The 14727-nt window shown below is 45.3% G+C and overlaps 1 gene segment (V, D, J or C); it reads left to right on the forward strand.

Annotated features, from left to right (window-relative positions):
• Nucleotides 1-974: 974 nt before the first annotated feature.
• Nucleotides 975-14082, forward strand: LOC140479399 (Ig kappa chain V region Mem5-like). The segment is given in 4 exon segments: nucleotides 975-1041; nucleotides 1227-1526; nucleotides 2013-2045; nucleotides 13241-14082. Coding segments are annotated over 4 exon segments (711 nt in total).
• Nucleotides 14083-14727: the final 645 nt, after the last annotated feature.

Below are 14727 nucleotides of genomic sequence, written 5' to 3' on the forward strand. Positions count from 1 at the left end.
AGGAAGGCAACTTTTTCCATGAATAGAGGGATCAATATCCAGGGGCAGAGGTTAGAGATTACACAGACATACAGAGATAGAAACAGAGAGCAGGAGTAGGGTTAGGGTTAGGGTTAGGGTTAAGGATTGGCCCTGTGAGTCTGCTCTGTTATTCAATATGACCATGGCTGATCCTCTCCCTCAATGCCAAGCTGGGATTGATGTTGCTAGAGCATTGATGACCAGTACAGACTTATTAAATGCTAGTCACGTAATTGAACTTCTGATTGAGAGAGAAACAGAAGATATATGAGAGAGAGAGAGAGAGAGAGAGAGAGAGGCCGCAAGTGTACATTGTGAGATTGAGTGAGAGATGGCGAGGCATTTAATTGCTGCCCCAGGACTCACTGTTCCATTTTCCTGGAATAACGCCTGTTATAGAGATCAGTTATAGAGCGACCAGAGGGAGGGAGACAGACAAAGATAGAGTGAGGCAATTAGAGATTGAGGGTATAGGAGAGCATGAGTGAGGAAATAGTTAGTCATATAAGTGAAGGGGAAAAATGAATGATAAGAAAGAGAGAGAGAGAGAGAGAGAGAGAGAGACCAACCAACACAGAAGGAAAGGGAGATAAACAGAGTGTCAAACACACATGGAAAAAGGGAAAGATATAAATGGTTATATAATTGGGAGAGGACAGAGCCGGAGACGGAAATAGAAAGAGAGGGAGAAAGTAAACGAATAACATGAATATATAGAAGAGAAAGATGAGATAGAGAAAAAAGGGAAAAGGGAGAAAGGAAGTATGAATAGGAAGGATGAGAGAGAGAGAGAGAGAGAGAGAGAGAGAGAGAAGAGGAAGTGTGAGGTGCTGACGTGGCTCTCTCTGCCTAATGCCATTTACATACTGAGGAACACCCAGTCAGACTCTCACAGGCTGCAGCTTTATAAAGCAGAGCCCACTGAAGGGAGAGTTTATCAGGAACCAGGCCCAGAGACAGGAGCACACACCATGATTTCACACATCCAGCTGATCTGGCCCCTGGCATTCTGTGTCGCAGGTACAAATCTCTCTCCTTATACTTGAATCTTTAGCTGCTCTCCATTTCACTCCAATTCCACTGACTTGTGATTGAAGGGAAAATGTTGAAACAAGAGCAATGCTCAGTGTCTCCGACAATATCTCATTTGACCGGCTCTTTCTGTGACAGTTCTGACTTCACTGTGTTTCTCTCTGACCCCTCAGGTATCAATGGGGACTTCACCATGACCCAGTCTCCCCCAGTGCTGTCAGTAGGACTGGGCCAGACCGCAACACTCACCTGTACGGCCAGTCAAAGTATTAGCAGCTACCTTGCTTGGTACCAGCAGCGAGAAGGTCAGAAACCCTCTCTCCTGATCTATTCTGCAACAAATCGATTCACAGGAGTCTCTGATCGATTCACCGGCAGTGGATCAGGGACCAGTTTCACCCTGACAATCAGCAACGTTCAGAATGAGGATGTCGCTGACTATTATTGTCAGAACCACTACTATAGCAGCTCCATTCTACACAGTGATACAAAGCCATACAAAAACCTCAAGACACACAGCACCACCTCGTGCACTGACACATGAATCAGTTATATAAAATGTATAATAATGAGCACACAGTCTGAAATGACACGTCCACAATTAGATATAAATGAAACTGAACAAATTACCCCATGCTGGGATTGTCACTGTCCACTACACACTCCAGTCCCTGTGCTGTCCACCACTCACTTGAAGGCCTCAAGTTTCCCTCTTACACTCCATGGCCACGTGTGAAGATTTAATATCGAAAAATAAATTTCATAAAGCTCCCAAGACCCGCTGGACAGAGAGAGAGACAGAGACAGAAAGACACATGAATGAGAGAGAGACAGAGATGGGTAGAAAGTAGTTGAGAGTGAACGAGAGACTGGGAGACAGGGAGAGGTTTAGAGTGATTGGGGGAAGCAGAGAGTAGAGGTTTTTGTACAGCCTCTGCACTGGGAGCTCTCACTGTGGTTCACATTCGGTAAAGGAACCAAGCTCAGACTGAGTAAGTAAACCTCAATACTCTGTTATTAACCCTGTCAATACTGAAACACACTTTCTAAAATAATGTTGCTGAATTGTTGAAGGTGTTAGTGGGGAGCTGCAGTGAATGAAATGGTTGATTGAGGAGCACTGTGTCTAACAGGGTGTCCAGCTGTATTTCTTTCGTCCCATTGCCCCCTTTAAACAGCAAGATATAAGTCAGTCAGTTTTCCTCACCGTGTGAAGGAGCTCTGTCCATTTGCAGCCTGTGGTCCCATTCCTGCAGCATGGAGTGAAATCAGTGAGTAGCCTCCTGTCAGTCTCAGTGTGACAGACACGAGCAGAGTTTGATGTGAGCTCTGGCTCCCTGTCCCAGTCTCTGATCTCACTGACCTCAGCAGCAGCAGCACCAGCAGCAGCACAGTGAGACACCGAGCTCCCACCTCCCCCAGCTTTAACTCTGCTCAATCACACAATCGCAGAATTGTTACTGTGCACAAGGAGGCATTCCACCAATCCTGTCTGGACTGATTCTCTGAATGAGCAATTTACAGAGTGTCATTCTCCTGCCTTCTCCCTGTCACCCTGCACATTGTTCCTTTTCAATAACAGTCTCATTCCCTTCGGAATGTTTCAATTGAAGCTGCCTCCACCACACTCTCAGGCAGTGCATTCCACACCTTAACCAACTCACTGGCTGAACATGTTGTTCCCCATCTCACTTTTGTTACTTTCACTAATTACTTTCAGTCTGTGGTCTCTTGGTCTCAATCCTTTCTCAATTGGAAACATTTTCTCCCTATTTACTCTGTCCAGGCCCCTCATGGTTTTAATTCCTCAAACAAACCTCCTCTCAACCTTCTCCGAAGAAGACAGTCCCAAATTCTCCAATCAATCTGTATAACTGATGTTCCTCATCCCTGGATTGATTTTCAGGAATTTTTTTGCCATTTCTACAAAACTTCACCTCCTTCCTGAATTATTCACATTTTCTATGGCCCTCATGATTTTATAAACATCTATAAGTTCACTTCTCATACTCTTAAGCGTCAGAATAAAAAGTCTCAACTTTTCCAGCCTCTCATAGTCATGGAGTGAACAGACCTTTCAGTTCAACTTGTCCATGATAACCAGATATCCTAGACTGACCTCATCGTATTAACCACAATTTGGCTTCCATCCCTCAAAACCCTTACTATTCATGTTCCCATCCCAATGCGTTTCAAATGCTGTAATAGTATCTGCCTCCAATACTTTCTCTGGCAGCTCGATCGAGACACACACCACCCTCTGTGTGACAAGTTGCCCCTCAGGTCCCTTTTGAATATTTTGCCTCTCACCTTAAATCTATGCCATCTTGTTTGGACTCCCTTTCGCAAGGAAAAGGCCTTGGATATAACCCTGTCCATGCCCCTCATGATTGTATAAACATCTATAAGGTCACCCCTAGGCCATAGATGCTGCATGAAAAATAGGCCCAGTTTCTTCAGCCTTTCCCTATAGCTCAAACCCTCCAATTCCTGGCCATGTTCTTGTAAGTATTTTCTGCAGCTTTTTAAGTTTAACAGCATCCTTACTCTTGCGAGGTGATCATGATTGTTCACACTATTTCCAAAGTGGCCTCACTAATCTCCTGTATAACTGCAACATGATGTTCCAACTCCTATACTCAAAGCAGTGATCAATAAAGGCAAGTGTACTCAACAACTTCTTCATCACCCTGTCTACCTGTGACCACACTTTCAAGTAATAACGCACTTGCATCTTCACTCTGAGGTTTCTTTGTTCAGCAACACCCCACAGGGCCCTACCACTGTTTTGCTTCTGCCCTGGGTTGCCTTTCCAAAATGCAACATCCTACAGTTATCTAAACTGAACTCCATTTGGCACACCTCTGCCCATTGCCCTATCTGATAAAGGTCCCGCTGTACCCTGAGATGAATTTCTTTACTATCCACTATCTCATCAATTTTGATATCATCTACAAATTTACTGTAACTCCTATATTCACATCCAAATCATATCTTTAAATGATAAAAGTAGTGAACCCAGCACCAATGTTAGTGGCACACAGCTATTCACAGATCTCCAGTCTGAAAAGCAACCTTTTACCACCACTCTCTGTGTCCTCTCTTCAATCTAATTTTTTTTATCCCAACGGCTCACTCCCCCTGGATCCCATGTGGTCTAACCTTACTAACCAGTCTATCAGGTGGAACCTTGTCAAAAACTTTACTGAAGTCCATATAGACTATTTCTACTGTTCTGTTTTTATCAATCTTCGTTGTCACCTCCTCAATCAAATTCAGGAGACATGACTTCCTATGCATAAAACCACATAGATTATCCAAAGAATGTAAATCCTATCCCACAGAATCCACTCCAACATCTTACCCAGCACTGACATCAGGCTCATTGGTCTATGGTTCCCCTGGCTTTTCCTTACAGTCTTTCTTAAATAATGGCATAACATTAGCCAACCTCTCTGGTTCTCCAGCACCTTACCCATGATTGTCAGTGATACACATTTCTCAGCAAGGAGCCCAGCAGTTTCTTCCCTAGTTTCCCACAATGCTCTGGGATACACATGATCAGGTCCTAGGGTTTATCTCCTACCTTTGTGTGTTTTCAGATCTTGAGCGTCTCCTCTTTTGTGTGTGATCTCTTTTCAAAACATCACTATTTTTCCAAATCCCCTCGCTTTCTCCACAATAAATACTGACCTGAAATATTTGTTTGGGATCTCACCCATCTCTTGTGTCTTACCAAAATACAGCACTCACATTTATCTGAATTAACCTCCATCTGCCATTCCTCAGCCCACTGGTCCAGTTGCTCAAGATTCCATTGTATTCTTAGACAGCCTTCTTCACTGTCAATCATTAGATAAGAGTCTCTACAGTGTGGAAACAGGCCCTTCGGCCCAACAAGTCCACACCGATCCTCCGAAGAGTAACCCACCCGGACCCAATTCCCTATTAGTAATGCATCTAACACTATGGGCAATTTAGCATGGCTAATTCACCTGACCTGCACATCTTTGGACAATGGGAGGAGACCAGAACACCGGAAGGAAACCCATGCAGACACAGGGTGAATGTGCAAACTCCACACAGACAGTCATCCAAGGCTGGAATCGAATCTGTGACCCTAGCACTGTGACGCTGCAGTACCAACCACTGAGCCACCGTGCTGCCCCACCTGAGGCATCACTGCGCCACTAATGCCACCTGAAAATTCACCTGAATATCCCAGTCTATATTCAGAAACTAAAGACCTCCCGCCCATTTATAACAACTCTATCATATTTGCAGGTCTCTTTAAATTCATGCGTTTGTATTCCTCCACATCCTTCCCACTGGGAGGTGACTTATTGACTGCACTGAGGATTCTGTGTTCCTTTGTGTTCCTCTCTGACATTCCCTCCTGGCTCCCACAGCACTGCCAGTTAGTTTAAACCCTCTCTAATAGCACGAGTAAACCACCTCACAAGAATCTAATGCACTCCCTCAGGGATCCTCTTTCCAGCCTCACAGTCACCTGTGTTCACCTCCTGATTCTATTCTCACCTGCGCGCGGCACTGGGAAAATCCGGAGATTCCTCATTTTGAGTTCCTGCTGCTTATTCCCTCCAGAGCTCCCGAACTTCTGACTGCAGGACGATGTTCCTTTTTCTCCATCCATCACTGGGACCAATGCGGTCTACGACTGCTGCCTGTTCCCCCTCTCCCCTCAGGGTGCTCTGCAGCCGCTCAGTGACATCCTTGACCTTGGCACCAGGGAGACAACACACCATCCTGGATTCCCATCTGCAGCTGTAGAAACACCTATTGATTGTCCTCACTCTCGAATATCCTCTCAGTATCGCTCTCCCAGTCTTCCTTGTGCCCTCCTGTACAGCTGAGCCCCCCACCGTGGGGCCAGGGACATGTCTCTGGCTGCACACCCCAGATGAACGATCATTCTCATCAGGATTTTGAACTGAATCCTAGTTGGAGAGTGGGAGGCACTCTGGGGATTCCTGTACTAGCTGCCTGGTTCTTTTGGACTGTCTGCTGCTCCCCCATTCCCTCTCTCCCTGCATACTCTGAAGCTGCAGAGTGACCACATCTAGAAACGTGCTCTCCACGGAGCTCTCAGCTTCACGGACGTTCCGCACTGACACCAGCTGCTGCTCAAGCTCCGAAACCCGGAGCTCCAACTGCTGTCACTGACCACACCTCCTGCTCTCATGGTATTCCAGGAGCTGGGAAGCATTCTGAAGTTCCCATCTAAATGCACACTCTCTCCACTCTTTGGTTATCTGTTGACAATGTTCTGATGACAAACAGCTACAGCAGGGCTCACAGTCCAGTGGGTTCAATGTTCCAGCGTTTTGGGGAAACTCTCCAGAAGACTTTAAGAAATAGAAGCAGAAATCACCCATTCACCCATTGAATCTGCTCTGCCATTTGATCTTGGCAGATTTGCTTCTCACCCCCATTCTCCTGCCAGCTCCACAGGAACTTTCCATCCCCTTAACAATCACGAACCTATCTATCTCTGTCTTTAATACACTCAGTGACTTGGCCTCCACTGCCCTCTGTAGCAATGAGTTCCACAGATTCACCACCCTCTGGCTGAAGAAATTCCTCCTCATCACAGCTCTAAAGGGTCGGCCCTTCATTCTGAGGCTGTGCCTTGGTTACTGAGTGTCTCCTGTTTTTGGAAACATCTTCTCTGCATCCACTTTATCCAGGCCTGTCAGAATTCTGTAAATTTCAATAAGATTCCTCCTCATCCTTCTAAACTCCATCGAGTACAGACCCAGAGTCCTCAACCATGCCTTAAATGACAAGCCCTTCATCCCCAGGATCATTCTTGTAAATCCCTCCAATGCCAGCACATTGTTTCTTAGAATATGGGTCCCAAATCTGCTCACAATATTCCAAATTCAGTCTGACCAGAGCCTTACACAGCCTCAGCAGTACATCTCTGCCCTTGTATTCTAGCCCTATTGAAATGAATGCGAACATTTCATTTACCTTCCCAAGCATAAACTGGACCTGCCTGTTCACCTGAAGGGAAACCTGAATGAGGTTTCTGCTTTAGATTTCCAAAGGCTTTCCTCATTTAGCAAACAGTCTTTGCATTCCTTCTTGTATTCTATCTGTCACTTCATTGCCCACTCTCCGAGCCTCTCCAGGACCGTTTTCAGCCTTCCCACTTCCTCAACACTACCTGTCCCTCCACCTATCTCATGTCACCTGCAAACTTAGCAACAATGTCTTCACTTCCTTCATCCAGATTGTTCATGTATAACGTGAATAGTTATGGTCCCAACATTGACACCTGCAGAACTCTACTCGTCAACAGCTGCCATCTTTCCTCACTCTCTGCTTTATACCAACCTGCCAGTCCCAGTCCTCAGTCCATGCCAGTACATTGCCCCTAACACTGTGGGAGCTTATCTTACGTCAAATACCTTCTGGAAATCCAAATACATTACTTCCTCGGACTCTCCTTTGTCTGACTGGCTCATTGCCTCCTCAAAGAATTCTAACAGATCTGCCAGGCATGACCTCCCCTTGATGAAACCGTGTTGACTCAGCCTTATTTTACCATTGCACTTCCAAGTCCTCTGCAATTTCATCCCTAAATTGAATTCTAAAATCTTACCAAAAGCTGAGTCCAGGCTAACTGGCCTATAATGTCCCATCTTCTACCTCCCTCCCTTCTTAAACAGGGTTGGTATGTGAGCTATTTGTTTAATCCCTTACCCCCACCAAATCTCCACCTCCACACCCTGACTCCATTGAATCCTTAAAGATCATCACCAATGCCTCTCCACTCTCCTCAGTGATCTCCTTCAGAACACACGGGTGTAGTTCATCCAGACTGGATGAGTTATCATATTCAGACCTTTCAGCTTCCCCAGTACCTCCTCCTCAGTAATGGACACTACACTCCCCTCTGCCCTTGATAGTCTTGAAGTATTGGAATGCTACTGGTGTTTTTCATGGTGCAGACTGATGCAAAGTACCGATTCAATTCCTTGGCTATTCCATCATTTCCTGCTATTCTTTCCCCAACCTCACTTTCCAGTGATCCAATGTCTATTTTTGCCTCCCTCTTCCTTTTTATATATCTGCTAAAACTCTTGCAATCTTCTTTTGTATTACTGGCGAGCATACCCCCACATTTCACCTTCTCCACCCTTAATGCTTTTTTCGTTATCCTCTGTAGGTTTCTACAGACTTCCTAATTCTCTGACTTCCCACTGTTCTCCACCACATTGGATGCCTTTTCTTTTGTTTTTATGCTGTCCTAGACCTCCCTTATCAGCCGTGATTGCCTTGTCCTCCCCTGAGTATGTTTTTTTTTTCTTTTTTGGGATGAATTCCTACTCTACTTCCTGAATTACTCCCAGAAACTCTGCGGTTTGCTGCCCCACCATCTTAACTGCTCGACTCCCCTTCCAATCAACCCTGGCCAGCTCCTTCCTCATGTCTTTGTAGTTCCCTTTACTCAACTAAAATACAGTTTCATCTGATTGTAGCTTCTCCCTCTCAAGCTACAGGTGGAATTCCATCATATTATGGTCCCTTATCCACAGGGATACTTTCACCTTAAACTCACTAATCAGGTTTGCCTCATTAGAGATCACTAAATCCAAACCTGCCTGTTCCATAGCTGCTCCAAAAACCATCTCGTGGATATTCCTTGAAATCCTTTTCTTTAGACGCACTGCCTAGTCCATCTATCCATTGAGGTCTACCCTGACATTTAGTTTATGTCTTTTCTGTGTCCTGATTGATTTTATTCCCCACACCCTGATTATGGCTTGGAGAACTGAACATAACCTGCATCAGATTCTTTATTGCGGTTCCTCAAATATTCCCACAGATTCTACACCTTCTGACTGTCGATCACTTCTTGCTATTGATTGAATTTTATTTCACACTAACAAGGCAACTCTTCCCCCTCTGACCATCTGACTGAGCTTTTGATAGGACATGTATCCTTGGATATTTAGTTCCCAGCCGGGATCCCCGTACAGCTATGTCTCTGTGATACCCACAACATCCTACCTGCCAGTTTCAATCTGCACTACGAGCGCATTGTGTATACTGTGCGTATTTAAGTACAACACCCTCAGTCCTGCATTGACTGCCCTCATTCCCATCATTGTCCTCTTATCTGCTGGGCTTGATGTTCGACTCTTGTTCCTTTCTGTACTCTCTGTCCTCGTACATCTTCGGGAATCTTGAATAACCTCTCCTGAGCCCTTCCCCACTTTAACTAGTTTAAATTCCTTGGACACTCAATTTACCTGGATTTTTTGGCGTCACTTTGTCTACCTTACTCTGAATGCTTCGTGCATTTAGATACAAACCCTTTAAGTTTGTTCTGTTATTGATTTTCCCTGCACTTCTTTAGTTCCTTTGATATTGAAAAAATCCATCCCTATCCTTTATTTTCTGGTAACAATCAATCCCATCGCTAACCATCAATCGTACCTTCTCCTTCACCTTCTGTTTTCTCATTTTCCATCCAAGTGAACCAAATTACTTTATCGTTGTGTTGACTTCAGGCATGGTGGCTCAGAGGTAGTACTGCTACCTCACAGCACCAAGGATCGGGTTTAATTCCTGCCTTGGGAAACTGTCTGTGTGGTGTTTGCACATTCTCCCTGTGGCTGTGTGGGTTCCCCCCAGGTGCTCTGGTTTACTCCCACTGTCCAAAGATGTGCAGGTCAGATGAATTGGCCGTTCTAAATTCCCTACAGTGTTCGGTGAAATAGTCAGGAGTAAATGTATAGACGGTTTTCTCATTGGGCTGCTGTTCGGAGGGTTGATGTGGACTTGTCAGGCTGAACTACTATTTCCACACTGTAGGGAATCTAATCAGGCCAATATTTATCATCATCCAACATCATTAATGCTCTTTGATCTCATTGCTTCTAGTTGGATCTTGCTGTGTAGAAACTGGCTGCCACGTTCCTGACATTGCAACAGTGACTGCTTGTCAAACAAAACTGTCTGGAAATATCTTTGGAAGAGCCTGAAATGTTAAGGGCTGGATTGATGCCCATATCCCTCTGAACACTTCCTATTTACATATGCATGCCTTTTAAATGTTGTACTTGTACCAGCCTTCACCACTTCTTCTGGCAGCTCATTCCATACATTTAACACCCTCTGAATGAAAACGTTGCCCCTTTGGTCCCTTTTAAATCTTTCCCCGTCACCTTCACCCTCTGCCCTCCAGTTCTGGACTCCCCCACTCTGGAGAAAAGATCTTCTCTATTCACCTTATCTATGCCGCTCATCAACCTCTATACGTTCACCCATCAACCTGCAAAGATCCAGAGAAAAAAACAGCCTCAGCATTTTCAGCCTCTCCCGATAGCTCAAACCCTCCAACCTTGGCAGCATCCTTGTAAATCTTTTCTGAATCATTTTAAGATTCACAACATTTTCCCTATAGCAGGGAGACCAGAATTGCACACAGTATTCCAAAAGTGCCCAAACCAACGTCCTGTACAGCCGCAACAGCTCCCAACTCCAATACTCAATGCACTGACCAATAAAGGAAAGCAAACCAAATGACTTTGTCACTACACCGCCACCTCCCCCTCCACCCCACCCCCCACCCCCCCGCCCACCGACCTGCAACTTCACTTTCAGTGAACTATTCTTCTTTTTTTCGGATGAACTGGGAGTCTTTCAGTTGTGAAAGATGCAATTCAATGGCACTGTTGGATGAAGAGCAGGCAGAACCCCCGGTGTCCCTGATCAATATTTATCCCCCCATCAAAATCACAAAAAATTTATTTCTCTGCTATTTATCATACTGTGTTTGGGATCTTGCTCTGCACAGTCTGCTGGAAAGATCCATTGGGACATCTTGAGTTGGGACAGGCGCTACACAAATGCAAGTCTTTCTTTAAGATTGAAGTCTCCTGATCCGGACATTCACCCATTGTCTGTGCACTCTCACCTTCCGGGGGCATGGGGTCATTAGGAGCAGTGACCCAAAGGACACTGAGACTCTTTGCAGTCTCACCCTTGACCTCAGCCCAGCAGTGTGCAGTACGGTTTGAAATGTAATCTAGAAACTTCTACACAGACACCCCAATTTAACTCTTTCCACAAGTGTGTGGATCCGATTCTGCTCCAATGTTCTCGGATACATGTCTCCTGATCTCTGGGTGATCGGAGGTTTCTTAAAGAGATATCGAGCTCCATCCCACTTTCCAGCTCTTGATCCATAACTCTGGAGGTTTCACTGTTTGAAGTGAATATCCAAGCTTTTTCTCAATGTGATGAGTGTTTCTGCCTCTCCCACCTTTTTGGACAGTGAGTCCCACATCCCACCAGCCTCTGGGTGAACGCAAATACCGTCAACTCCCCTCTAATCCTGCCCCCAACTGATTTCAATCTCTCCCCATGGTTATTGCCCTCTGTGCTGGTGGAAATCAGTCCTTCCCACCCACTCTGTCCAGGCCCCTCATCATTTTACACACCACAATCAAATCTCCCCTCAGCCACTTCTGTTCCAAAGAAAACACTTCCAGCCAAACCAATAATTCCTCAAAGCTCAAAGTCCCCATTCCAGACAAACTCCTCATCTGTCCACATCTCTAATGGAATCCCATCCTTCCTGTAATGTGGTGACCAGAACCATACACTGTTCCCTCACTGTGCTCTAACTGGGGTTTTATCCAGTTGCAGAATAAACGAACGTCTTGCTTTCGCTGTCAACCAATAATGAGGTAAGGGAGGTGATGGTCTAATGGTGTTATTGCTGAACTGTTAATCCAGAGATCCAGATAATGTTCTGGGGACCAGGGTTAGAATCCAGCAGATGATGGCATTCAAATTAAATCAAAAAAAATCTGGAATTAAGAGTCGAATGACGACCATGAAACCATCGTTGATTTTCACGAAAAGGCCATCTGATTCCCTAATGTCCTTCAGGGAAGGAAACTGCCATCCTTCCCATGTGACCTCAGACCCACAGCGATGTGGTTGACTCTAAACTGCCCTCTGGGTGATTAGCGATGGGCAATAAATGCTGCTGATCCAGCAATGCCCTCATTCCATCAAGGGAAAATGAAGAACAGTTTATCCCATGTGTCTTCTTACCACCTTACCGACCTGCATTAATCACCATGGCCACATCTTCCACCTCCACAAACATTTGACTTGCAGCTTCAAATTGACAAGAGACATTCCTTCATTATCTGAGAAAGAGATAGAAACATCCAAACTAGGAGCAGCAGTAGGCCATTCGGCCCCCAAACCTGCTCCACCATTCAATATGAGCATGGCTGATCATCCAACACTGTCCCCTGTTCCTGATTTCTCCCCAAATCCTATGATCCCTTTAATCCGAAGAACTATATCTAATTCTTTATTGAACACATACTGCATCTCATTCCCTGATGCGAGTAAAATGGATGAGAAGTATTGGGTTGTTGTTTTATGACCAGTATGGACACAATGGGCTGATGGGCCTTTTGGGTCTCTCTGACTCGATGATTATATTATTATAATTTATGAATAACTGAGTACCAAAGACTGACCCCTGTGGCACCGTAAGTTGTAATTACCTGTCATTCAGAAAAAGACTCCTTCTTTCTGTCCTGTCTGCCAACCAGTTCCCAATCCATGTCAGTACATGACCCCCAATCCTCTTGTTCATTTGGTCTAGATCTGCAAGTCCCACTCTTACTCTTTGTGGGAACAGATTCTGAACAATCTCTGTCTCGTCATTCGAGTGCTCCCATTGTCTTGACACTGATTTCCCACAATGCCGCTTGTTCCGATCCACTTTTACCAAAACACCACATAGTTGAGTAAAATGAAAACTTTTACACTTGCTCCATGGTTCTCCATTTGCATTCCTACTCTCAATCTGAGCACTGTGAGTAAATGCTCCCCCATTGACAGCCCTTCCAGCTGCCCACATTTATTTTATAAACAATGGTCCAAAACTGTCCCTTCTCTCTCTGCTGCTTCACCATCACTTTCTCTGGAGCAATTAGGGATGGGAAATAAATTCTGGCCCTGCCAGTGACACTCACATCCCACGAAGCAATTTGAACAATGCCTGGTCGTTTGTTGGGTTTATTCTGTATTGACTACAAATAGTCAAAAAGATTGTATCGACAGTGAAGGGTTGAATTCCCTTCCAGTGGTAGGGATTAAGATTGTTTCTCTTGTCTTTCAGGCCGTGACAACTCTCAGCCCAAGCTGACCCTGCTGCCTCCCTCCCCGGAGCAGGTCAATACCAAGGGCACTGCCACCCTGGTCTGCCTTGCCAATCACTTCTATCCTGATGAGCTGGAGGTGCAGTGGAAGAAGGATGGTGCAGTCATTTCGGATGGGGTTCAGACCAGCAACTACCTGCGAGCTTCGGACAGCACCTACAGTGTCAGCAGCCTGCTGACCCTCTCTGGGTCTGACTGGGAGTCCAACGCTCGCTTCTCCTGTGCCCTCACCCACGTGACTCTCCCCTCTCCCCTCAGCAAGAGTATCAGGAGATCAGAATGTGTGTAGAGTGTTTGAGACAGTCCACAGAGGATGCACAACTTTAAATAGAACAGGGCTGAGCTGGCAGGACAAATGTCATTGTCAGAACTTAATTTCAACTCACTTCCTTCTCAGGATTGCTCAGAGAAACCTCTGAGGTTTGGAAGTTAAAGCAGGTCATTGCGGGAGCGGCAGGAGAGCTTTACACTGTGTCAAACCTTATACTGTCCTTGTCCTGGAAGTGTTTGATGGGGACAGGATTGCCTTGTGATGACAGCTGTACAAGCCAATGTGAACCTCAGAAGTCTCTGCTTCAGTAAACCAGATCTCCTTCCTGCTCAGCCTCCAGTTCCAATTTAAGGTTTTATCACTGTTTAAAGGGACAGGATTCTCATGTTATTGAGAAAATCTCTCCAAGTTTTTTCCTCAAGCTGCATTGTGGCTGTGAATTTGAGCAGCTTCCTCTGTCTGGGCTATTAATTCCAGTTTCTTTTTTCTGTCAATGTGAATGTGGAAAAGGGAATAAAGGTGAAGATTCAGTCTCTGTCTCTGTTTGCTTTGGAAATAGCTGACTTCCACCCCAGTTGATTGGCTGAATTTCAGCAGGTCATGGTCACAATCGGTTACTTGGCCTGTCAATCAATTACAATCATCAATCATTTTCAAATGATCCCTTTGGTCAGGAATTTATGTAGATTCCAAAAAAAGAGAAAATTGTTCGGAATAAATAAGTACAATCTGATGTATTCCCTCTTCACTTTGTTGGTCCATGCCCAGCTGATGGGATCGCACTGTGCATTCTCTGCTGCATGTCGGATAGCCCCTGAAATAATCTTTGGCCAATCACAGACTTTGTTGGCTGTGTGCTCTCTCTGAGTGTGAGTGTTTAACCGAATTCTGCCTTTAGATGTCTCTCTGAGTGTGGGTGTGTTCGTCAGAGACACACCACAGACAGCGCACAGTAATACACCCACATTCAGTGAGACACCTGTCCGCAGCATGGAGTGTGAGTGTGTTACTCAGTGCTGCCTGTCTCACAGAGTGTGTGTATTACTGAGTGCAGCCTGTAGGTGTCTCTCTGAGGTATATGTCTCCGAGCTGTGGATTGAGAATGGGCTTTGTGCTGGGGATTGAAGATCAGGCTTTCATCTTCTCAAACCATGAATGTAAAACAGTTCAGCTGAT

The sequence above is a fragment of the Chiloscyllium punctatum genome, chromosome 7, assembly GCF_047496795.1.
Source record: "Chiloscyllium punctatum isolate Juve2018m chromosome 7, sChiPun1.3, whole genome shotgun sequence".
NCBI lineage: Eukaryota > Metazoa > Chordata > Chondrichthyes > Orectolobiformes > Hemiscylliidae > Chiloscyllium > Chiloscyllium punctatum.